This window comes from Mesoplodon bidens (assembly GCF_964165515.1).
Source record: "Mesoplodon bidens genome assembly, chromosome: 20".
NCBI classification, from domain to species: domain Eukaryota; kingdom Metazoa; phylum Chordata; class Mammalia; order Artiodactyla; family Ziphiidae; genus Mesoplodon; species Mesoplodon bidens.
This window is the reverse complement of record NC_138181.1, coordinates 23,902,339-23,929,364: the sequence shown is the minus strand read 5'-3', so window position 1 is coordinate 23,929,364 and position 27,026 is coordinate 23,902,339. Positions and strand designations below refer to the sequence as shown.

General features: G+C 39.5%; 1 protein-coding gene across 2 annotated transcripts in view; it reads right to left on the bottom strand.

Annotated features, from left to right (window-relative positions):
• The window catches only part of MICU3 (mitochondrial calcium uptake family member 3), a 93,530-nt gene extending 77,297 nt beyond the window's left edge, over window positions 1–16,233 (bottom strand). The window contains exon 1 of one of the 2 annotated variants that reach the window (XM_081220779.1): window positions 15,820–16,233. In XM_081220779.1, coding sequence (XP_081076905.1) covers window positions 15,820–16,218 — 399 coding nt within the window. In that variant the 5' untranslated portion in view covers window positions 16,219–16,233. The remainder of the gene's footprint in view (window positions 1–15,819) is intronic. The other variant, XM_081220778.1, reaches the window with a different exon arrangement.
• Between the last annotated feature and the right edge of the window lie 10,793 nt (window positions 16,234–27,026).

The window sequence follows — 27,026 nt, the reverse complement described above, 5'->3', positions numbered from 1 at the left end:
GCCTTAAAAATGTTCTTGTAGGTCATCCCCGTCAAGTTGGCAATTTACTCTCTGGAAGAACTTGAATATTTGGAGATTTAACTATGTCCCCTCTCTTTTGGATCATTTATAAACAACCAAACAAAAAACATTAAATAAGATCAGTGTCAGTCTCCTTGACCTACTTATGCCCCAGTGGGGGGGTTTACTGCTTGCTAGTCCCAACTTGAGATTCCCCACCCGCCAACTAGCCTTGGCCTGCTGCATCCCAGCTTGGGGGCGGGCTGGGGGCAGTGTCTCCTGCAGGCCAGCTCCGGTCCATGGTTCCCTGTCTGCCAGCATTGGTCCAACTGCACCCCAGCAGGAGGCTTCCAGGTTGCCAGTCCCAGCTTCTGGTTCTCTATCCGCCAGCCTCAGCCCAGCAACTTGGAAGAGCTCTAGTGGTGAACACACCTCTTCCAACGAGGCCTGAATCCCAACCTAGGGAGGCCGCTGCCTTCCAACTTTGTTCCTTCCTTGGATACTCTCTCTCAGCCCTAGGGTATTCCTTTTAATTCTGATTCCTTCTTAGTAGCTAATCCCCTGTAAATAGTTAATAATTCTTTATATTAAACCTTAACTGCTTCTGTTTCTGACTGGCCCCTGACTGATACAGGAGAGCCTGAAGATGAGTGTCATGGGGCGTCCCAGTGCTGCCTCGGGAACAAGCAGAAGAGAGGCACGCCAGAGCCAGTGACAGAAGCCTCCTCTGCCTGCAGTGTCCCTGTCACAATCTCCTGGCAAAGAAGAAGTGTTTGCAATTTCCAGCAGCAGCATCACAAGCAGGGCAAGGAAAGGTAGATCTGGAGCTGAGGCAATAATCTGACAAGTGTAACTCTGCTGCTATGCATACACAAAGTCCCTATTTAGCCACAAATTAAAAAAAAAAAATAGCTAACACCTACAAGAACTTCCTACGTGCCTGGCCATTTTAAGCCCTCTTAATAATCCTATAATGTAGGTACTATTACTATCCCTACTTTACAAATGAGGAAAATGAAGCATGTAAAATTATTTAGCTTTGGCAAGGTTCCTCAGCGAAAGAGCGGAGATTCCAATCTAGGTATTCTGACTCTGCAGACCACACTCTTAACCATAACTCTGCTAACAACTGTTTCTATTGCTAAGATTGCTAAGTTTGAAAAAATGAAGAGAAACTCTATGGAAAGCCAATGTTCTTCAATACTGCTATTAAAAAAGACAGCATACTTAGTAAGTTTTAAATCTCTGAAAAAGACTAGAAACAAATATTTCCAAATGGTAACAATGATTAATTCTGAGTAGTATATATGATTCTCTGTATCTTTTAATTTTGGCAAAAATAACTCTAAAAAGAGAGTACAATAGAAGCACTAACAAAAGGTATAAAATGTTTAAAGTAATGAATCAATTTTTCACTTGTAGAAATTAATATTGAAAAGGATAAACGAGTTTTAAAAATCACGGAATATTACTGAGTTTTGGCACTTTATTCCCATCACACTGGCATTAAATTTTCTGGAACAACTTACATGTCACTTGAACTTAACAGAAATGAAAGCCGAAAAGGCATTATCTGGGACAAAGTTTATAAAACTAATGTCTTAATTTATAAAATAGATTTAAAAACTAAGTTTGGAGAGGATTAAGGGATGTGAACAAAATTAAAGCAACTACTAATAATAACTCAATAAAGTATTAGAAAGAGTAAAGTGATTTTGAGATTAAAAAACTATATAGCTGAAATAGACCTTACAGATTCAAATCAGTCATCCCTACTTATGACATTTCATAGAAGAATGATGTCCCTGCAAGGAGAAATGACTTAGTGATCATTATAGAAACAGACAGTGGCAGAGTCCTAAAACTCAACCCCTGTACACACCATATCTCATTTGAGAAATATTTTTAAAGGCATAATTAATATGTAGTCTTTAAATTAGCTGTAAAGGTTCTTTTTTTTTTTTTTTTTTGCGGTACACGGGCCTCTCACTGTTGTGGCCTCTCCCGTTGCGGAGCACAGGCTCCGGACGCGCAGGCTCGGCGGCCATGGCTCACGGGCCCAGCCGCTCCGCGGCATGTGGGATCCTCCCGGACCGGGGCACGAACCCGTGTCCCCTGCATCGGCAGGCGGCTTCCCAACCACTGCGCCACCAGGGAAGCCCAAGGTTCTTTTTTTAAAATTTATTTTTAACTTATTTTATTTCTGGCTGATTTGGTTCTTCATTGCTGCATGTGAGCTTTTTCTCTAGTTGCAGCGAGCAGGGGCTACTCTTTGTTGTGGTGTGCAGACTTCTCATTGTGATGGCGATGGCTTCTCTTGTTGCGGAGCACGGGCTCTAGGCACGTGGGCTCAGTAGTTCTGGCTCGTGGGCTCTAGAGCTCAGGCTCAGTAGTTGCAGTGCACGGGCTTAGTTGCTCCGCGACATGTGGGATCTTCCCGGACCAGGGCTCAAACCTGTGTCCCCTGCATTGGCAGGCAGATTCTTAACCACTGCGCCACCAGGGAAGCCCCAGCTGTAAAGTTTTTATACTTGGAAAGTACTGTTTGGAGATTCAGTTTCATCATCTAAGAGAAAGTCTGAAATAGTCCCATCCAGAAAGTTACCCAAGAAAGAAGAGAAAAATGCTCATGTCGAGGAAATAGAGTAACTTCTTCACTGGCCCTAAATACAGAACTGTGCAGTGTTTATTTGCAGGAACCATAGCAGGCTCATAAATGTCCAGCAGATTACAAAGTACACACCTGGAAAATGGCTCTAGATCAGGTCCAAAGAGGCAGTGACTGTTGAGATTAAGGCCAGTGAATTTCCCCTACCAAAAGGGAACTGTAAGGCTTGAGGTAGGAAGCAGATTCACCTTCAGGTTCATCAAGGCAGTTAAGATTTATTTTTGCAGACAGATTACTGAGGACTACACAAGGACAGTATAAAATCTATGCATATAATGTTGTTATGTGTGATATACATACTTCTGATTAAAATTCTTGTTTAAACTTGGGAATTATCAGTTCTTATAATGAAAATTGAAAAGCTAAGGGTATGCTGATTGAAGTAGTTGGTGGCAGAGAAATATATTATATTAATGCAGTAATTAATCTTCCTAGGCATACAGGAAGTCTAAATGTCTACATGAAAGAGAACCACATGGAGGAGTCTTCCGAACAACCAATCACCCACCCAGAATTATTACATAAATATAAGATTTTATCGGGTTGATCCACTGAAATGTGAAGGTTCATTTGTCAATACAAACTAGTCTACTCTAATAACATCATATTTGAATATGATTCTGTATATTAAGTTGATCGTGAGTCTTGGAGACAATGTGAATGCCTTCACAAGAAGTAAGCAGGAAATGAAAGTATGTAATTAGATAACTTCATCTGATATTTCTTTCTGGAGAAGAGTACATTGCAGGGAAAAAATAATGCCCCAGGACTGTGATATATCCAAAAAATTAAGGAGAAGTTATTCAAGGATTTTTCCTGGCCAAGGGTAGAATGTTTCCTTTTTAAATTATCTTCCTTCATCTGTAGAACTTGGTCCTAAACATAATCCCAAGAGTTCAACATACTTGTGGAACTGAATGAATCTGATCTCTTGTCTTTTATCAGTCACTATTTTTGTCACTGGTAATGATGAAGACTGTGCTTTTCTCTGCCACCAACTTCACTTTGACACTAATATTTGGCAAATATTTAAATTCTGAATCACTGATACTGATGGAGGCAGATATGCTCTGGTTATATCACATACTACCTTGCCAGTGGCAACTTGTAGGCATTCCTACTCACTTATTAAAGAGGACTTTGAAACATAACTCATGGTTTTCCTCGTCACCCCAAATCACGTCAGAGAGAACTTAGACATTCAAGCAAATGGCCCATCTAGTTAACTTAGCCTCAAAGCTCTCTGACTTCCCAATTTCAAAATTCAAGGACAAAATTCTATAAACACCCTACATCATCACCCAGAACTGCTCCATCTCTGGGACTACTGGGTACTGCTAGAGAAAAAAAATCACAGATCCAATACCCATTTATGATCTCCAAACTCTTTTCTCTAGTCTCACAGCAGGATTCATTTTTCCTATGGAACTAGAAGTGAGGGTGAGATGAAAGCAAATTTAGTTGTGAGGAAGTAATAAATTGAGCAAATTTACTTCTGATAGATCATTTCCTCTGTAAAGAATGGAAGGCACTTGCCTGAGCCTGGGCAAAAGTGGGACGTGCTGCAGGTCGAGATAGACGCATCGTTTCTGAATAGCTGTTGTGGGATGGGAAATGGAGTATCAGGAACATGTAAAAGAACTGTTATCTATGTCTCCTTGTACACCTTTCAGTTTGTCAAGGGTTTACACCTAGATAGAATTTCTGAGTTACAGGCATGTGAATCTTCAACTTAACACATAATGGCAAAGATCTGTACCCCTACTAGCAGAGCATGAGAATTTTTATTGCTCCACATCAATGTCCACAGTTATTGTCACTATTTTTAATCTTATCAATCTAATTAAGAAACAATGTTTCACTGTAGTTATATTTCCCTATTGTTAGTGATGCTGAGCATCTTTTCATGTGTTTACTGGTCTTTTGAATATCTTTTTCTTGAACTGCCTCTTCAAACCCTTCGTCCATTTTTCTATTGTGTTGTTGTTTTTCTTACTAATTTGTAGATCGTCACTATATATTCTGGATGCTTATTCCTTGTGAGTGCTATGTATTCTAAGTATCTTCTTCCATTCCAAGACTTCTTTGTATTTTAGTAGATATTTTTGTTTTAATGAAGTGAAAGGTAGCAGTATTTTCCATTGTGCTTTTTGCCTTGTTTTGAAAATCCTCCTCCTCCTAGGATCAAAATTTTATTTTCACATATATTCTTCTAAATATCATAAAGTTTTACTTATCACATTTAGGACTCTATTCCACCTGGATTATTATGGCACGGGGTAGGCATCTAATTTTATTTCTGTTTCCCACATAGAACACTTAAACTCCAATCAAGCCCTATTTTCTTGCAGATCACTGTTGTCCACTATTTGAGACCCACCTTGGTTTAACTCCTTTCAAAATGATAATAATTATCGTCATAATAGGTAGTCAATGTTTAAGACTTACCCCATTTTTACCAATTTCTTTATTCACCATTACTTCTTGAATTTCACCTTTTTTTCATGTTCATTTCTTCCTAATATTCACTCTTTAATAGGTCCTTCAATGATGATCAGAGACTGGTAAACTCTCTCAGTTTTAAGAAATGATTTTATCCTCATTCCTAAACAATAATGTACCTAGGTAAAAAAATCTAAGTTGGCAATTATTTTCTCTTAGCTCTTTGAAGACATTGTCTACTATCTTCTAGCTTCCATCCGTTGTCACAGATTAGTCTTCAACAGTCCAACTGCCATTCCTTTGTAGGAAACTGGCCCTGTTTTCCCTTTATCTTTGATCTTACAGTTTCACTATAATGTGACTAATATAGATTTATTTTTATTTATCTTGCTCAGGACTGTTTATGCTTCCTGAACCTTAGGATTAATGTTTTTGTTCCTTTCTGAGAACTGTTCAGGTATATTCTCTTAGAATACTGCCTCTCATTCTCTCTTTTCTCCTAGTCTGTAACCCCTAATTGATGAATTTTAGACCCTTTCAGTCGATTATGCACGTCTCTTAGACACTCCTTAGTATTTGCCATTTCTTTAAAATTGTGTTACATTCTGTGTAGTTCCATATCTTCCAGATTACTAACTGCCTCTTTCAGTTACATTTTATATGCTGCCTAATCTATCCAACCTCAAAGACTATATTTTACATTTCTAGAAGTTCTATTTGATTCTTTATTATAATCTACCTACTCTTTTTCATACTGATTTTTCATTATGTCTTTAATCATTTTGAAAATACTTAATTTATAGACTCAACCAAATTATCCTATTATTAAATTGTCAGGAGTCTAATCACTCAGTTTGCTGACTCTCTTTCATAGAACTTAATATACTTTGTACTTTGGATTATGAGCTTATCCTCTTGGAGACCTTCTCTGTAGGAATTACATGTGGCCAGTGTTCAGGGCATTTCCCTCCAAAGAAGTTTTGCGTTTCTTTCTGCCAGCTGCAACAGCTTTTTCTCTGCATGGGTAATAGAAGTTCTAACTCTAAACCCATTTGAGGGAGTGTGGGACCATTTTTATACATTCTCAGGAGAGTCCTTTTTTTTTTTTTTTGCGGTATGCAGGCCTCTCACTGTTGTGGCCTCTCCCACTGCGGAGCACAGGCTCCGGACGTGCAGGCTCAGCGGCCATGGCTCACGGGCCCAGCCGCTCCGCGGCATGTGGGATCCTCCCGGACCGGGGCACGAACCCGTGTCCCCTGCATCGGCAGGCCGACTCTCAACCACTGTGCCACCAGGGAAGCCCAGGAGAGTCCTTTTTTCCACTTAGAGCCCATGCAGACATCGTCAGGCCTCCCTGTCATCAACTTGTACTGGCGGACCAGGGATGGTTTTCTTCTAGTCCATTCTGTTGATAAGGGCTCTGGCTTTAGGGAGCTGGTGCCTCAGTTCCAACTTCCCAAGGTCTTGTCCCCACATAGGCATTAAAATCCACATCCCTAGAATTCCATGAATAATGACTCATTGCTTCCCACTTAAGCCACAGGTCACACTGTTCTAGTTATTAGTTTCCTCTTTATTCCTGCAGCGGGCAATTTCCTTTAATTTCTTAAAAGCATGGTATGGCATGTAAAAAGATGTTTCAAATATTTTTAGGACAGATTATGCAGCATGCTGTATGGATAAAACCAGAAGTCTAAACCATTTATTTTATTAAATGAGCATCCCATAATTTATTTACGAGCATTTTCATTTCACTTAAAAGCCATGCTCCCAACACAATATACTTCACAACTAACAAAGACCGACAGATACCTATTGCTCATTCTCTAGTTTTTCCTTAGAAAGAGAACTCTGATGTTTAGCTAGGCCCAACAGCACACAGAATAAGGTCACATTCTTCAAGCTTTGTTGCAGTTAGATAGGGCCGCTTGACTAAGTTTGGGCCAGTAAATGTAAATAAAAGTGTTTTTTGAGACTTCCTGAAAAGCCAGCTTAAAGGTTGCTGACTCAGCTATATAGGGCACAGGTGAGTAAAGGCAAAGTCATCATTTTGACTTATTTCTCCTGACCCCAAGCCAACTGCTCCTCATTGCACTTTGCTTTTACTTATTTCAGCCTGTGTTATTTCCATAATCACTTTCATCCCTGAGTTTAAAGCTGCTGTAGAGGGCAATCATAAGCAGCAATGGGCAGAGATCACTGTAGAGGGAGGACATGAGGGAAAGGCAAGGGAGGAAGATCTGTATTTTCCCACGCAGAAGCTAAACACTATGTGAAGATCAGATTGCTTTGGACTAGGATGTGGTGCTGTGAGTGAATCAGTAGTTACACCACAGCGTCTCCACCAATTTTTCTAAGTTAGGTAACTGACCCATCTGTTCCCCAGTACCTTGTTCTTCCAAAGGAATTAAACTTCCCAGGGAGCCACTGTACTCGCCTACAATTAAGAAAGCACAGCGGCAGACACTGGAATTATATAGTACATTTAAGAATGCCACTTTCGAATCGGAGTAAAGTCCTGAATAAAACTTATCACCAAAATATGGAGAAGACATGTTTCTAGAACTTCTCTATCAGCCTTTAATCAAACAATGCACGCCTACAACCTAACTTCTGCCCTTATAAATCTGACACTTTGATAATCCCACTCTGGTTCACTTTTCCGTATCCTCCCAGTTTTCACTATTCTACTGAAGATCAATGTTCAGCCTGATCTATGGCTTTAGCCATGTTCCAAATTCTGTTAGATGCGGGGTGTCGGTAGAAGACCAAAGACACCAAGTGCTATTCTCCTAGAATTTGCCAGCAAGTGGCAGGAACCTTGAGAAGTTTGCCTCCTTGCCTACAGTTGTATGAAAAATTTTAAATAACTACTATAATGATTCAGGATAAGTTTTAGATTTAATTATTTGGTGATGTATAGGTGTAATATTTTTGATAACTAAATATTTAGTTCACAGTAGCACTTCTGTACTTTTGAGTAACAAAGTTTAGAATATTAGATCAAAGTATGAAATACAGGCTTTTAACGTTGCTCCCCAAATAGGATGGCTTGGCTTTGATTAAGTCTGTGTTATAAAAGACTTGAATCAACACTCCTACCTGATCTTTTACGGTGAGCAGGTAATCACCGGGGCTAGCAGGTCAGAGGAGAGCATGACCGGCATATGTGATAGCACAGCTGCACAGTACTAGACCAAAGGGTTACAAAGACTGTATTATTTACTAGGAGGACATAAACTCCTGATGTGACACATTTATTTGGATAGCAAGCAGTCTGGAGGAAGCCACATGACAACAAAGATCGAATGCAGAAAGGAGGTAAAGTCTGAGTCACACTGATCTCCTGTCACCATAAACCCTAGTCCAAAAGCTTTCTATTACTGTCCTTAGGACTCCATCATTGAACATGATGACAGTAATGTCTCAAAACCTTTCTTAATCTCCTGGGGACAAGAGTGAATGTGCTTGTATGTATATGGAGAATTACAAACCACATTCCACCTTAGATCAGTAAGAATAAAGTTAAAGTGGTTGGAAGAAGTTTAGATGATCCTATCTGAATAGAACCAATTTCAACAGGTTGGAGCTAGCTTAAATTGGACCTAACCTATAACAGCCTTTCTGACCCGATGTGAGGCTGGTTAGGGAGTGTTCACTCTGAATTGCTGCAAGCAATTTGAACAATCCATTATATTCCTTCCAGGGAAATGGAAAATCCAAATCTCTCACCTAGTCGATACTTAGAGTGTCAACTGAATAGATATCATCCTTATCAGAAAGCAGGAAAAAAAATGGAATTATTTGAAATTCCTTTATATACACTTTCTGTATTCTAAATTCCAGAGATGGAGTATTAAAATTGTTAAAAGGCAAACTAGTGAATGGGAAAAAAAAAAAAAAACAGATGGAGTCTACTTTTCCAATTTGGAAAAATAATTCTGTAATGAGCAAACACTATGCCAGTCAATTAAATGATACGGCACTAAAGTTCCATATTTTGCTTAGCTTATATAATCTAGTAATACATCAAAGGATAAAGGAGTAAAGGGTTACTTAAAGAGGAAGATGAAGAAAACAATATGTCTAGAAAATCCTACTTAGTATACAAATGACTAGGTGTTCTCTCTTTTTTTTTTTTTTTTTTTTTTTGCGGTACGCAGGTCTCTCACCGCTGTGGCCTCTTCCGTTGCGGAGCACAGGCTCCGGACGCACAGGCTCAGCGGCCATGGCTCACGGGCCCGGGCGCTCCATGGCATGTGGGATCTTCCCGGACCGGGGCACGAACCCGTGTCCCCCGCATCGGCAGGAGGGCTCTCAACCACTGCGCCACCAGGGAAGCCCTAGGTGTTTTCTTTAATGTGTTTTAAAACACATTTTTCTCCAACATGGGTGTGTTTACACTACACAGAATAAAGTTACTCAAATTCTCAGTGTTTGGCACATACTTACAGGAAATCAGAATTAGTACTAGTGAGAATTAGTACTGTCCAGTTTAAACTTGCCCATCAAGTTTAAACAGAAAGAATAAAATTTGGAGTGTACTATAAGTTAGGTGCATTTCCTATGTAAGTTAAATATTACATCATGGGTAAAATAGTACTAGTTAAATCATATTACTAACAGTTATACATCTCAAAAAAAGAGATAACATAAACAAGAATTAGAACAGCAAAAGTTGTGACCAGGTAAAAATATTCATCGAAAAACTTCTACATTTCATGAGCAAGTTAAAATCTCATTTTATCATTTAAAGACTCACATTTAAACTTGCAAATACTAAACGTGAGCAAGTTAAAAGGTTTCATGGTTTTCTAGTTTTTTTTAGTGTCTATGTCAATCCTCCACTCTCTCCCAAATCTCTGTCATGGTGACTCCACAAATTTCTACTACCTTGCTCCCAGAAGATGACATCATCTTCTGTTTCACAGAGAAAATAAAAGCCATCAGGCACGAACTCCTTCGACTGCTTCCCACTAAACATGTATGCTCTCTGCTTCCTCCCAGCCCTTCCTCCTGTCACACCGGAAATGGCATCTCCTATTATCCAAGATTAAACTCTTCCCTGTGCTTTAACTTTCAGCTCCCATCTCCACCTTGGTCCTTGGCAAATCAATTATCCTCTATTTCCTTTGGGTTTAGTGTTCCTCTTCTTTCCACCAGCAATTAGATTATATTCAAGGGTCTTTCATTAAGAAGAAAATCAATTCTACAATAGTAGTCCTTTGAGCTCTGCCCTCTTTTTCTCTTCATGGCCAAATTCTTGAAAGGGTTGTCAACACTTGCTTCACCTTGTCCACCTCAGCTTTTCTTTACCTTTACTCTCAACTTAGCCAACTATAATGTGATTTTCACCTTCAAGATCTCACCAAGATCACCCATGACCTCCCTGTTGCTAAAACCGTTGAACACTTCCCATTTCTCGTCTTAGCTGACCTCCTCTCTTAGCGTTCACTCTAACTGAATACCTCTTATTTGAAGTGCAGTCTTTTGTTGGCTTCCACAACTCTCCTGGCTTTCTTTATTCTGTCTGGATCTCAGCTTTTTGCAGAGTTCCATTTCTCTGTCAGTCTTTTAAAACGCTGAAGCTCACCACGGCTCTCTCCTTAAGTGCTTTTCTCTTGTTCTACATATTCTGAACAATATCATCCATTCTTATAACTTTTAACACTTGATGATTCCCAAATCTGTATGTATAATAGATTTCTCTCCTGAGCTTCTGACCTATGTATCCAGCTGGAAGCTTCCCTTCAGCTGTCCAAAGATACCTTGATCCACTGTGCAAGTTAAAAACTCATCATCCATGTCCACTACACCTAACCTGTTTGTTTGTTTGTTTCCTGAAGACCTGGTCTCAGAGAATTACTGCACAACCCACCCAAGTCACCCAAGACAAAAACCTGAATATCATCCTAGACTCTTCCACCTCTCTCATCCCTAAAATCCAATCAACTACCAATCCCGTTGATCCTACCTCCAGAAGCTCTCTCCAATCCAGCAACTTCCAAGTGCTTCACTGCCATTTTCCTAGTAAAGCCATAACTATCTCTTGTCTAAAGAAATATTATTGTTAAAAACTGCTTGATGTGGGAATTCCCTGGTGGTTCGGTGGTTAGGACTCCGTGCTCTCACTGCCGAGGGCCTGGGTTCAATCCCTGGTCGGGGAACTAAGATCCCACAAGCCGCATGGCGTGGCAAAAACAAACAAACAAGCAAACTGCTTGACATGTATTTTTTAAATTAAAGAATATGGAGAACCATACTCTCTAACATTCTCACCTAAGAGGCAACAACATCTTACCTGGCTACACTGTGACAAATAAATCTACCAGATTCTACCAGGAAACCAAAAGAGGGGATCACCTAATTTAGCTTCCTATACAACAAGGTTATTCTACACAGAATTAACCTGTCTCCAATTTCACAACTGTGTGACTCCCCTCATAAGACTCTTCTACATTTACACATCTGGCAAATTCTTCAATATTCTGGGAAAGAATGAGCATTACCTCAAGTCTCAAAACGTGCTGCCTTAAAAAGAGGTTAGAAAAGGTATACAGTGAAAGAAACAATGCATAATTATTAGCAATTATTATAGAAATATACAAAAGAGATAAAAAGTATTGCTCTCTTTTCCACTTGAGAGTAAGACTAAACTGATTAAAGCTTCTTAAGATGATCAAACCATAAAACAGATCATGCGTTACATACAATAGGTAAAATACTGGATTAAAGTATGTTAATCAATCTAGTAGATTTTTAAATTTTTGAACCTGAACCAGAAAGGCAGTTCTAGAACCCAAATTTTTTCTCTAATAAAAATAATGCTTTAAGGTTAAAACTGTAGGGTTCTTAACAGAATCTTGTCAACATCTCTCTATCACATTAATAAAGTTCAAGGCCACATTTACTGAAAATATTTTGGCAAGCCAAACTTGCACAATTAAAATAAATACAATGTCACGTGATATGGTCTCCTGAGGCATGGAATTTTGACCTTGACTGATGTCTTCCCATTTCTAATGCTATAAATAACTACTTTAGCCGAACAAAATATGAAACTGTTAACTCTCACAGAATGTGGTTGTATCTTTTCAATGTGTATATCCCATGTAAATATGTAGCACGGGCTTATTCATCTGACAAGTATTTATTGTGTGCCTACCAGGGCTAGGCTCCATAGCAGGCAATGAAGACATAAAGGTGATCAAGACAAACAAAATGCCACTCCCTAAAAGACTAAGAAGAGAAGACAATTAACAAATAATTGCACAAAGTCATCATCTGGGGCTACAGGATAAACAGGGGTATTTTAACAAACCTATAGAGTCAGGGAAGGCCTTCTGGAGGAAGTTCAGAGGCAATGTCTTTAAAACAAAAATCTTCAAGGCTGTGGTAACAGAACTGCATGTCTGTAGGTTCCTGCTGTTCATTCCCACCAGTTATACTATTCTCACAACACGTACAGGTTAATTTATATGCTAGGTTTATGTTCAGTATAAAATGCAGCTTAAAAGAGGCTGTATAAATCAAAGGTTCTTAGCTATAGTTTGAAACATCAAAAGGAATCACTTCTACCACTTCAGGGAAATCAAATAAGCATAATAAATGAGGAGGCAACACAGGTTTAAAATATTTCTGACAAATGGCAGATTGACCTCATGAGTTTCTTTGAACCCCTTCCTCCCCTAACCACATTAAAATCCCAGTAAATGAATCTTTCAAAAGGTGTAAACATACGAGAACTAAAAAAGAAAAAAGGAGAGGAGACTAAAACACTCAAGAGAATTCATCAAATTTTTATAAAATTGAAGAGCTGGAGGAGTGATAATTGACCTAGGGGAGCAGACACACTACCTGGGTACTGTGGAGGAGGAGACCAAGTGGAAGTTAGCTGATTTTCAGGACAGACCTCAAAAAAGATAAGACCCAGGGAACACAAGTTACTGTGGAGGGAGAGTAAGTGGTGGGGATGAAAAGAGAGGATTAGAGAACAATATGTAAGTCCATCACTGGACACTCCCCCAGCGTACATGCTCTCACACATATGTGCACTTGTGCCTGAACCCAGAAGATTACTGTTCCTCCCATCTCACCTATTCTTTGAAGAAGTGCAATGACACCAGAGAAAAAGACTTATACAATACTGACATTTGGATGCCACTCTAATGAAAGCCCAGGTTAGCAAATGAAAAATCATGCCCGTGTATGAAGAGCTTCTGAGTGGCTCTCAAATACAGATAGATAACAACCACAGATAAGTGAGGAAACCTCCAAAATGAAAGTGAGAGCTTAGAAAATCAAACAGGAATTAAAAAAAAAAAAAAAAACCTGGAAGAAACCACACAATACATGGGGTAGAAGACAATTTTTAAAAACCCTATAATTAACACCCTTATAATAAAAAGAGAAATTTAGCAGCCATAAAACAAAATACAATGAACACATGAACATCAGAGAACACAAAAACAGTTCTTTGAATTAAAAAATTAGAATAGCTGAAATAAAATACTTAATAGGAAGGGTGGAAGATAAAGTCAAGGATATCTCTGATAAAAACAAACAAAAAGATTAAAAAGTTAGAATTTAAGAAAGATTAAAAATTGAATTAAATTAGGATATGTCAGGAGGTGTAACTTCAGACTAATAGAGATTCCAAAAAAAAGAAAATAGAGAAGAAACTGTCCAAGAAATAATACAAGAAAAGTATAGAGAACTTTCAGACGTGAATTTCCATATTGAAAGGACCCTCGAGTATAAGGCACAATAAATAAAAAAATGCCCACACCAAAGCTCCTTATTGTGAAGTTTTCAAACACCAGGGATAAAAAGAAGATTATAAAAGTTTTCAGTGGGGGGAAAGGTAAAATACAAAAAGGAATAATGATCAGGATATACTACTGGAGACTTGGCAAGGGTAAGACATGATTTCAGTATTATTTGACTTTTAAAACAATGTACAGCAATTCTTATAAACACCATGCAATAATAATGTAATTAAATAAATAGACAATAAATAGGTAAACAAATGAATAAAATAAAAATAAAACCAATTTACTGAATGCTCACTACCTGCTAGGGGTGCCATTCAAACTCCTTTAAATATATTAACTCATTTAACTCTCATAACTCTATGAGGAAGACACTATTAACCTCATTTACAGATGAGGAAACAGGCATTGAGAGATTAAGTAATGATACATCTAGGAAATGGTAGAGCCAGAGTCCTAGCTTTCTGAGCGTGGTCTTTCAAAAACTGAATGATACTGTCTCTCAACTTCAAAAGTAAAATGAATTTTAAAAAAGAAGGAAAGAAAATACCATGTGAACGTTCACTACCATCCTAATCTGTTCCCAGATAACTATGGTTGATTAAAAGTTCTGACTTGGTCAATCAGGACACAAGCTTAATGTGTGTGTGTGTGTGTGTGTGTGTGTGTGTGTGTGTGTGTGTGTGTGTGTGTGTGTGTGTGTGTGTGTGTGTGTGTGTGTGTGTGTGTGTGTGTGTGTGTGTGTGTGTGTGTTTGGGGGATGAAGGTTGAGGGTATTTGCTAGTATTTTAAGTATTCATTGTATAAAAATACTTTATGCTATGTATGTGTGATTTGCTGCTAGAAGGTCGATAAAATAGATTCCCTGCCCTAAATACAACAACAATCTCCAAAAGAACTGATGCACTTACATCAGATCACCATTGCGTATTTGGTCAAAGAATAAAGGGTATATAAATCTCATTAAAGTTAGAAACAGAATAGCTGCCTCTTTTGCAAAGTACTGTCATCTAAGCCCCTCACACTCTTCTTGTCTTGCAAGAAAAATTTCCCTAGATGATTTCCTAGTCATACATGACTATTAAATATACTGATAAGACAAAAACTTCAGGCCCCTTCACTCACTCTTGCCTTACACTCACCTTTACCTTATATTATCAACTACATAATGACACTTGAACATTGTCATCTGAAGTTCTTCTGCAGGAGTTAGCTCCATTCAGTTCCCTACTTTCCATCGTCTCACTGTCCCTACTTAATATCTGGCTTTAGTGGGGGGAAAAATTAGAGAAATATACTTTTTGAATAATTTTTTTTCTTTTCCAATCTGGTGACATCTTCATTCATTCTTTCTGACCTATGATAGGCAGGCTACACAGTCTTGGCACTTCCTTTCTTGGGACTAACAAACTTCCATACAATAATGTCGAGGCTTCTGGGACCTCAGACCCTCCTTCGGTGCCCTCCTACTGCACTGGACCTCCTCCATCATTTGTTGTTACATGGCCCTGCCTGGGAGTCCTTTCTCTCACATATGCGGCCCTCCACTTTCTCCCTGTCATGCCTTTGACTTCTTCTGTGTCGCTTTTTGGTTTTATTTTGTCGTGGGTTTGGGTTTTGGTAGATAGGTGATGACTGCAGCAACCTTTAAGATCCTGATGTGATGCATCAAGACGTGATGCATCATGTACGTCTTCCGAACACCTGGGTGAACAGACCCGGGGCTGCCTGGCCTATTAGATTTCTGTCTCGCTCACAGGACGTCCCGATCTGTAGCCGCAGAGTCACACTGCGACAACCCCCAACGTCCGGTCTCACGCGTGCCCTGCACGGCTGTCACACCGTCCCCCCCCAGCGCTCAGGTGTAACACCTGGCGGTCCTAACCCCGAGAGTCACCTGCGGGCCGGCCGGGCGCGCGCAGGTGCTCACGCACATACCGTCTCCTTGGCAGCGGCGACCGGGATGGGAAGCAGCCCCCGGCCGCGGGGCGGTTCCTCCGGCTCTGCGGCCGCGCTCTTGGAGGGGAGCCAGGGGGCGGGCGCCCGCGCGGAGTCGGCCCTGGGGTCCCCATACAGCTGGTAGCACACCAGGCCGACCAGACCCCCGCCGGCCGCGGCCGCGATGCTCAGCTCCCCCCAGCGCCGCCGCCGCCTCCAAGCCGCCTCAGCCACAGCCCCCTCCTCCTCCTCCCGGCAGAAGGGCCGGCCGGGAGGGCCCGGGGCTATGCCCGCAGGCCGCCCGCACGGCCCAGGGAAGGGATGGGGAGGCGAGGGCGAAGGCGAGGGCGGAGGCGGGAGCCGAGGCGGCGGCCGCAGAAGTCTCCGCAGCGCAGCCATAGCGGGAGCTGCCCGCACAGGAGATAGGAGGGGGCGGACGAAGCGGTGGAGCGGGGCCCGAAACCTCGCGAGAAGTTGGTGCGCTGAGGTTCGCTGCTGTCCGAGAGCGACCCCTACGATTGCGCGGCCTGGGGTCCCCTCCGGGCGGCCTTCAGCTGCGGAACCGGGGGTCTCTGGCTGGGGAGAGCCTGGGGAGGAGGGGGCGCAACCAGCTGCCCCTCGGCCCCGCGTTCCCAGCCCAACTCCGCGGTCATAAATAACTGCGCCTCCCCCGGGCGACACCTGACTGCGCGAGAACACAACACCGCAGGCGACAGCCAGGTCGGCGGAGCTGAGCCGAGCCCTCGGGGGCGGGGGTGTCGGGCGCCCCTCCGCTAACGTGACCCTTCGCCTCTGCTTTGCTGGGTGGGTCTCGAATCATCGGTAATGCCCCTCTAAGAAAGTCACATCCCCTAACGGTATCCTGATCTTCTGATACGAGGTCGGGAATAATTTGGAACGGTATCTTCAGGTGTACAACAAAAATGAGATATAAAAATTTGGCTCGAGTCATAAATATAGCAAATTAAGTAAAAGGATTTTTTTTGACTACATGACAGCTTCTGGTCTTTTGATGGGGGAAGGCTAATGCTGTTTTTTAGTTACTGTTAATATGTTTAAAAAACTTTACCATACCAGCGGCGTGACTTAATTCAATAAAACAGAACTGTCTTACTTTTGGGGGAAGTTGTTGATATAAATAATCGGTACGTGTATTGTGCCATCTTTTATTTTTGTTATTCCTATACTTGTTTGTTTGCTACACTTTATGAGAAAGTGTTTATGATATTCTTATCAGTTTCCTGCCCCTGAACCCAGTTTTGGTAACTTAGTTACCTAGCTTTGGTCTTTATATTCTGGAATGTTTCCAGGAGCCCTTAAAATATTCTGGGTCTAGGGATGTGCACAACTAAATTTATTAGTCTCAAATGGGCTGCGGTCACAAGGGGATTAGATCCTGGCAAGTCTTATGAAAACTGAGGGCTTTCAGAGGCAAACAAAATGAGATTTTCTGGCCCAGGTCCTGCTATTGCCACTCCTCACTAACCCCTTGCCTATAAGTAATCTATCAGATACACCTCAGTTACATCTTGTTTTAATATAGGCTAATGGAATTTTCCTTTCTTAAAGCCACTAAAAGTGATAAACAGAAAAAGCCTCTATAACATGAACAAAATGTGTCTATTTTAGGATGCCATCTCTGTATTTCTTTTACTTTCAGCCTGTTGGTTTCATATAACCAGTGCCTCAAGGAAGACTCAGTGGTGGCTCCTTGTTTCATCACCAAGATTCCTTCAATTTCTGTCTTCTCTGAATTCTGGAAAATTCCCACAGAAGCATTTATTCTCTGGATCTACAACACAGTTCTTCTTCTGGCACTGTTTACTTAGAGCTGAATACAATTTCAGGATTTTCTCATAAATTTCTGACATGGCATAATAGCAGAATTCTTGGACAGACTGATGAATTTTTATTAGCTGCATATTAAAAGCTGAGTAGCTTAAAAAGAATTAGGGAGGTAATACAATAAGGTATTACAATTAAAGAAAATGACAGAAATTATCCATCTAAGATGATTTCACATATCTATCTATATAATTTCTCTCCAGTTTAAAAAAAAATTTAATGTAGCTCCTGCAAGCCATTTCTTTGGCTAGAAACCAAGTTCTGCCATGAGAGGTGCTGGGTTTAGGTTCGCCAAGTACTCAGAAAGCTTTGGATAAAAGGTCTCTCAACATGCAGAAGTTATTCTAACTTTCCTCAGTACCTCTCTTCTAAAAGCTAAATTTCCTTAAGAATGGTTATTAGTTTCTTCTCACTTCTGATGCTCTGTAACTATAGCTACATGAAAATAACTCTATTCCTTTATTACCTGTATATTTTGAGTTTAATTTTCAGAGGGAAAAATTATTTTTTTAAAAAAACGTGATATTAGGAATTTGGAAAATTTTTTGAAATTACAGGTAATAATGTTAGATCAATATAGATTTAGCCTAATTTCTTTCATCTTTTATTTCAATTCTACTATTAATAATATCCAAAAAATGTCCCTAATATACAGGGAGAGCCTGCACCTTCAAAAAAAATTTGACTTATGTTCACTATGGTCTAAGTAAAAAGAAGTGCTCTAAAGCATTTAAAAATATTTACAACAGCAGGAATTAAGCCAGACAGTTTTTCAGGAAAGCATCAGTGGAGTGATCAAGTAGAAGGCAAATCTGGACTCTTGATTTTGCTACATCTTAACTGCATAACCTATAATGCTTTGGAGGCCACAGTTTCCTACAAAATAGTGGAATTGAATAGATGATCACCCTCTGAACCCATGATCCTAATTAACCAAAATGCTCCAAGCATATTAGTAAAGCGAATATAGATACTTCCTTCATAGCATTTTTCACGTCATTTCCCTTCTCAAAACACATAATTGCCCTACAATTGCTTTATTCTTTCCAATTAAAATTCCACCCCATGACCTAATTATTTTAACCTTTTAATACTTTTAAAATTGCAAATAAATGAGTGACTTTTAAATTTTGAAAATGTGAAATTTAAGTGTAATATGTGTCATGCCTAGGCACAAATTTCCTGTTTAACAAATTTTCTATTAAAAAAAGTCCTGCTTATCTAGTTGTACTCACTCTGAGCACCAGAATCTTGACTAGTTGGAAAAGGAGAAATTATCTCTGAGGCCCTACATCAGGGCACATGAGCCTCCCCACCCGCAGGTCTACTCAATTCTAACAGAGGGAGGCTACCAGCCAAAGAGTAAGGCTGAAGCAAGCCACTTCTCTCTTGGGAAAGTTGTCCCCATCTTCAGTGCTGTTTTCCTTGGGGGACAATTGGCAAAATCTAAAGAGAAAGTGATGGGAAAGGTGTGTTCTGGGGGGTTGCAGCCTTTTCTTGGACTTTTGTCTTCAGAGTGCCAGCCACTAGGAGTCTGGAACTTTATTCCCCAGCATCCAGAGCCATGGAAACCAATTTATCGTAGGAGCTAAGAAAACAGATCGTTTTCTATTTTGACTAGCTCCCACTCCCAACGACAAGTTGACAATGGTTTGCACTCTGCCCTCTTCCCTTAGTCAAAGCAAATTCTTCTAAGCTTCATGAAGCCAGATCATCTATTTGGCTCAAATGCTGGCACATAGTAGGACTTCAACAAATGCTTATTAAATGAAGAAAGGAATTTATTATTGTAATGAGGGGGAGAGGCAAGATGGGAATGTGAATCAGGAGACAAGGAAATAAAGTAACTCATCTGATACTAAAGAAGTTGATAAAATAAGCAACACATCCTAAAAGGCAATTAATGCAAATGGAAGGGCAAAATGAGCAAGCAAGACGTTGGCAAGAAAAAGTTGCGGTCACGGACAAGGGCTGATTCAGAAACAAATTTTGTGATTTTGTGATTTGAAGCCATTCTCTTACATAGTAATAAGAGGCATAATCCTGCTACATTTAGAGCCTTAAAACAATACACTGCCATCTGGTTCTTTTTGTGCTCTGACAAATTCCAGCATGCTCCATGTACAAAGTTCAGTGATTTGACCTTGATACCTTCCATTCATTCTTACATATCTCACTGGTGACACCACCAGGCTGCCAGTTCATTCTTACATATCTCACTGGTGACACCACCAAGCTGCCATACACATTTAACTATCTAACTTCAAGACCAGTGATAATCTTGCTCTGACCATTATATCCAATCTGATTTCTATAATTTCTGATTTTATATAATTTCCAGGGTCTTTGCTGACAGTATCTCACTGTTCAATTCTTGTTATTGCCCTTACCCTCCATTTGGTAGCCAGGACCTCTTTTCCTATGTATTTGGGAAACAAGGAACAGCAAAACCACCTGCCTGAAACATGTGAGCCCTTTCTCAATTGTCATATTCTGTTTCCATGCCTGATAGCGATTAAAGTTTCCATGCCCATCAGAAGCTGTCTTCTGGGAAGAATAGCCTCAGAGTAATAATATATTGATCATCTATTATGCAAGCATGATATTTGGGTGACAAAACAATGTCATCTTTATAAAACTGTTTGCAGTCACTACTAGAGTTTAGCATATGCATGCCCTATGACCCATCAATTTCAATCCTAGGTGAAATACTCAACAGAAATGAATACTTATGTACACCAAAAGACATATAGAGAAATATTTTTAACTGGCTAGAAACTATTCATAAGTTCATCAATAGTGCCCTGGATTTTTTTTAAATTGTGTTATATTCACACAATTGAATGCTATATAGCAATGAAAATTACTGAAATGCAACTACATGCAATCATGTGGATCAAAGAAGGCAGACACAAAAGAATTGTATTATTCTATTTATAATGTTCAAAAACTATATATATATATGTATATATATACATACATGTGATGTCAAAAATCATAATAGTGGTTTCTTTGGGTAGAGGGTAGTGACTAGAAGTGGCAAAAGAGGGTTCTAGAGTTCTGTTCATGTTCTGTTTCTTGATATGGGTGCTGGTTAAACAAGTGTATTCACTCTGGAAATTCCTGGAGCCATCCATTTACAATTTGTATATTTTTTAATGCATGTCATACTTCAATTAAAAGTTTATATAAAATAAAAAATAGATTTTCTTCCTAATGTTCTTATATGATGTGTTATTTACTGTAGTGTTATAACTTGCTCAGTTCTGAACTATGTGACTTAAAAGGAATGTATAGAGCTTGTAAAGAGTTAAGAGCAAAAATTAATTGAAGAGTTGGAAACTAACAGAAAAGGTAGATAATGTTGATATAGCCTAAAGAGATTTAATGAGGGAGCATCTTAAAAAGTCTTCTAGTACCTGAAAATCCTTAAGAAGCTGCTCATTAGCTATTTTCCTTATTTAGTAAGGAAAGACCAAAAGGAACTTGGTATTTTAAGCAGCAACCTAGTGTTTCATCTTCTTTGACTTGTAGCACTTTCTCCTGTGAAATGTCCATATGGACAGACCCAGTAGGTATCTGGTGGTAAGACCTAGTGCAACCAGTATATACCCTTGTCTCTGGCTCTAACCCCAGACTGTCAGGTGTTGGATGGGAAATTGCTTTAAGGGCAGGTAATCAAACAGAAGGGCAGCCTTCAGAACAGATGGAAAGCTCAGCACCAAGAGGGAACCATTAGAGAAATCAAGCATAGCATAAGGTAAGTCCATGTACATATGTGCAGAAATTTAGTGGGATGGCAAACCAGTCTCATTTCTTGCCAACTCCAACTGATTGGCGTGTGTTACCCAGAACACTGCACTGAGCAAAATTTTCAGACAAGGTCCAGAATTCCCAGTAAACAACAGCAGAGTGTCTCTAGTTGAAAACAGGAGGGGATCCAGATCCTGTCCACTTAAAGCCACTCTTTAAACACCCACAGCCAGGCCTGAAGCATCTCTGTAGAATCTTAGGGCTTAAAAATCACGAAAATGTACACATCTTTAATTTTTTCTGATGAGGAAAAGAATTTAAAAATTTCATCTGGGTCACACAATCTGGGCTTCAGCCTCGATATTCTGCCCTGTATCTACGTAGTTTCTATATTGCAATCAGACACTAAGAATTTAAAAGTTTTTCTTGAAACGCATTAATATGCAAGGAGTAGAATAGAATTGCATTAGCTCAAATAAAAGAGTTATTTTATGGATAAAAGCCATATCAAATCCAGGAACAGTGGTACTATGAGATCTAAGAAACTATGGTAACCAGGTTAGATCTAGAGACCCACATAGTAAGAGTTCAAGGACATTCATTCTAACATACTGGTGTGAACATGACTTGGCTGCTAATCCCACCAGTCTCTATGAGTCTTAGGTCAGAACCTAAAGATAGAGTGTTGGCTTGGTCTACCCTACAGATGTTTTCTGTCTTTGTTAGTTTCTTACTCTAAGGCCAATCAGCTGTGCCTGGGATGAAAGGGGTGGAGTCATATGGAGGAACAGTTTCTGGGAAATACGAAGAATAGCTTCTCTTAGAAGGCTCGGTGGGCAGGCACCAGTGGTGTGCTGGTAAATGTTTAACAGCTGGTTCTGGGGTAGGAGACAGGGGAGTCCTTATTTGTAGTGTTTACAGATTTCCATGGTGTATATACTCCCACCACAGCTGATGTCAAGCTACCAACATGACATACTGACTGCAGAGTTGTGAAAAGATTCACAGTAGCACATCATTATATAAAATTTGCATGATACACATACAAAAGAGGTAACAGGAATAGTAAAAAAATTGGGGGAGTGATAAGTTTTTAGTACTTATTACCTTTGATTTTAATATAATTTATCTAATTGTAAATTTATGTAACTTAATTTTTAAAATGTCTCTTACAACTTGGCTCACTAAATGCCTGAAAATTTAACAATCAGCTCTACTGAGCTTGAGCAAGCAGGCTGCACCACACGACTACTTAAAGATTACCATATTCATTAGAGAGTTTGGGAGCTCTTGAAGACCACTGTTTGATTCCAGAAGGAAACAGAATAAGAAGGACATAAAACTAAGCCAAAAAAGATCAGGACCTGCCTTTAGCCACAAATGGCAAAATGAATTTACCCATCCTTTAGTCAAGAAGAGGGTTAACAACCTTCCCTCTCTTCTTGGGGTCGTTAATTATTTTCAGTCAACCTGCATAGAGATGATACTATGGAAATTTTTTATTCTTTTTTTTCTCACTTTCTATTTTATATTGGAGTGTAGTTGATTAAAAATGTTGTGATAGTTTCAGGTGTACAGCAAAGTGATTCAGTTATACATATACATGTATCTATTCTTTTTCAAATTCTTTTCCCATTTAGGTTGTTATATATTATTGAGCAGAGTTTCCCTGTGCTATACAGTTGGTCCTTGTTGATTATCCTTTTTTTTTTTTTTTTTTTTTTGCGGTACGCGGGCCTCTCACTGTTGTGGCCTCTCCCGTTGCGGAACACAGGCTCCGGACGCGCAGGCTCAACGGCCATGGCTCACGGGCCCAGCCGCTCCGCGGCATGTGGGATCTTCCCAGCCCGGGGCACGAACCCGTGTCCCCTGCATCGCCAGGCAGACTCTCAACCACTGCGCCACCAGGGAAGCCCTTGATTATCCATTTTAAATACAGCAGTGTGTACATGTGAATCCCAAACTCCCTAACTATCCCTTCCCCCTACCCTTCTCCCTTTATTTTTATTCTTTCCAATTAATTATATTTGTTTTTCCAAAGACTTGGAATTAAGGAATCATCTCAGGTCTAGATGGGTGCAACTGACTAACCAGGACCAGGTGGAGACTATTCTAGAGCTGAGCCTGCAGCTACCTAGTTAAAAAGTGTTGCATTAAAAACTGACACCCAATCGAGACCAACTTCATTTGATATTGCCAGGTGATTAGGTCTTGCTTTATGCTAATATTAATTTTTAGGTTTGATTAAAATGTTATTTAAAACATAGCAATATAATACATCTAAACAATACTTGAATTTATTACATTTAAAATTCAGGGGTTTTGTTCACAGGAAGATGTTCATTTTAAGCCAAAGTAATAATCAAGTGGTTTTGGTTACTATGCAATATCTTTTTATGTTAGAATAAATTGGTTTGCCTCAAACACTAGAGACTGATCTAAAAGCAAAAAGTCTGAAAATAGGGGTGTTCATAAGTTTCTTGGCAACTGAAGCATATCAAAACTCTTGTGCTTTGAAAATGTTTGCCATTTTTTCAGGATCATGTCAAATCTTATGTTCAGGAACCTGTAAACCTCAGACCACCACATCAAGGGAAGTAAAGTGAACCTTTCACTTGATGACAAGACTTTATAGAATACCACTAAACGAGTTTCTCTAACATCGTCATGCAGGTGCCGGGGGCTCCTTGAACAAATTATTCAAGAATAAGGAGGTCTGTTCCTTCATCCTTCCAGTGTTATACAAGGAAACCATGTTTGATTAGAATTTTATTGCGTGTAGCATTTGTTTCGGGGCATATGCTTTGATCAAAATCTATGTAATGGAGGCTTGTGTTCTATGATATCCAGAATTAATCATTGTACTCTTGGCTATGGTTAAATATAATAATTACACTGACTTACTTATTAAACACCTATGTGCCTGTGAAGAGTTCATCCCTAAAATGAATTTTAAATAAAGAGGAACATCAAACAGTGATGAAACCCATATATGAAACTCAAGGTCATTATCCAAACTATGTGCTTTCTCAGACTGATAATGAATCAAATAAAGGAGGAAGAGCTAAAAGTTGAACTAACAGAGTAATTCATCATCTTAAGTCTCTTAAAAGTGGAAACAAATGAGAAATAGATTTCAGGACATGGGATAAATATTCCTTTTTTAAAAATTTCCATTCTATAGATTAAAATTAAATTTCCTTCTAATCTTTCTCTGATAATTATGTATGACTGCTATAACATCCAACTGGTAGAGGCCACCAGGCAGTTAGAGATGTGAAACCAGAGAGAGGTCTTAAAGTTGGTAATACCACTCTGCAGCTTTGTACTGAAATTTAGTTCAATTTTAAATGTGATATTAGTAAAAAATAAGATACTTTGAAAGACAGTTTATGTATACTATAAATGGATTATGTTAGAGTCAAAAATTATAAATTATGTAGCATTTATATAACAATGGGAGCTTGCAGATACATCTAGAGAAATACTGTGCTGTGTTTGAGAACTTCAGAAGTTGGAACCTCATGTACATAAAATATCTTTATCTACATATTTGTTTTGCTAAAATATCAGTATTTGAGCCTCATAATTAGAACTGTCCTTATCTTCTTCAAATCTCTAGCTTTAAGGGATGAAGAATTTAAGTAATTTGAAGAAATAGGTTTGTGAAAATCAGTCTATAAAGCAAAGTTACTGAAGTCTATTTTCCAATTAAATTTTGCCTTGATATTTGAATAGAGAATCATAAAAATGTCAGGTTGAATGGAGCCATGGAGATAATCTAATCCAAGACCTGTATTTTAGGGGAGGAAACTTACCAGGAGGAATGTCCTAGTCTGAATTCTGTCTGCTTCCCCTCCCTAACAGGACTCTGCTTAGATACAAATTTTCCTAAATGTTTCTTCTGTTCCAAGGATGGTTTAATCTACCCTGCTACCTGCTTTCGACAAAATACCTTGAACTTCCTCATCTTAGCACCACCATTATCACGTTCTCCTCTACTTGTTTGTATCAGCCAATTAGACAGTAAGTGGCAGAAAGATGTAGATGGTGTTTTGCCATTTAACAAACACAGACAGTACTTGTTATATAGTAAGAACTGATGCATTTTTTGAATGAAAGGCAAATATTTGTTTTTCTAAAATTACCTAGAATTCATGCAAATTTAACATGAATAGAAATTCTTTGGGATACTAAAGATATGAATTAAATTGTTCAAAATTCAGAAACCCAAGTCAAGAAACTACTAGTTTAAAATGATTGCCCTGAAAAATACATTTCAATTTTAACAGCTCATTAGAGATACTTACAATTTATTATATTGATAACTTTGAGGAACTCATAGTGGGTCTGTGTTTACTGAAGTCAATCATAAAAGACTGCTGTCTGAACCTTTCACCTCTTATTTTAAAAAATCTACATAAAGTTTATTTACTGTTGCAATTGTGTCTTTTTGGTTGTATATTCTGGAACATGCAGGGGTTTTTTTTGTTTTTTTTTTTTTTGCTGTACGCGGGCCTACTCACTGTTGTGGCCTCTCCCATTGCGGAGCACAAGCGCAGGCTCAGCGGCCATGGCTCACGGGCCCAGCCGCTCTGCGGCATGAGGGATCTTCCCGGACCGGGGCACGAACCCGTGTCCCCTGCATCGCCAGGCAGACCCTCAACCACTGCGCCACCAGGGAAGCACTGGTACATGCAGTTTTATGGGTGATGCAATTCTCAGAGAAGACCTGTTCTTTGTATTGGCTTTGTGTGACAGCAAACTACTCCGAATCCAGTTCCTTTCTGTTGCATTCACTTGACTCAGCTCCTTGTCCTTGAACTCATGTCACAATTTCATTGCCAGCTAGAAACTTATAGCCTTGTTTGCAGGAAGAGCTTCAGTCAAATATATTCAGCGTCAGTACTTTCGTGGTGTCCTGACAGCCCCACAGTATCTACTGAGCTGCATTTTATTCCCCATCAAGATCACTCACATTTTCTGTCATACAGAGTGAAGTAAGTCAGAAAGAGAAAGACAAATACCGTATGCCAACACATATATATGGAATTTAAGAAAAAAAATGTCATGAAGAACCTAGGGGTAAAACAGGAATAAAGACACAGACCTACTAGAGAATGGACTTGAGGATATGGGGAGGGGGACGGGTAAGCTGTGACAAAGCGAGAGAGAGGCATGGACATATATACGGTACCAAACGTAAGGTAGATAGATAGTGGGAAGCAGCCGCATAGCACAGGGAGATCAACTCGGTGCTTTGTGACTGCCTGGAGGGGTGGGATAGGGAGGGTGGGAGGGAGGGAGACGCAAGAGGGAAGGGATATGGGAACAGATGTATATGTATGACTGATTCACTTTGTTATAAAGCAGAAACTAAAAAAAAAAAAATCATCTCAAAAAAAAGATTACTCACATTTTCACAACTTTCCCTGGATTTCTTTTCTTTGCCAAGGACCTCCTCATAATGGTGCTGTTTTTCTGTTTTCATTTTTGGAGGTGAGACTCACATGAGGAATTTACCAACAGCATGACTAGAAGTTGGAGAAGTGAAATCTGGCACAATTCCTTCCTCTCTATCAAGGTCCCTTTTGGCCTTATCGAGTGTC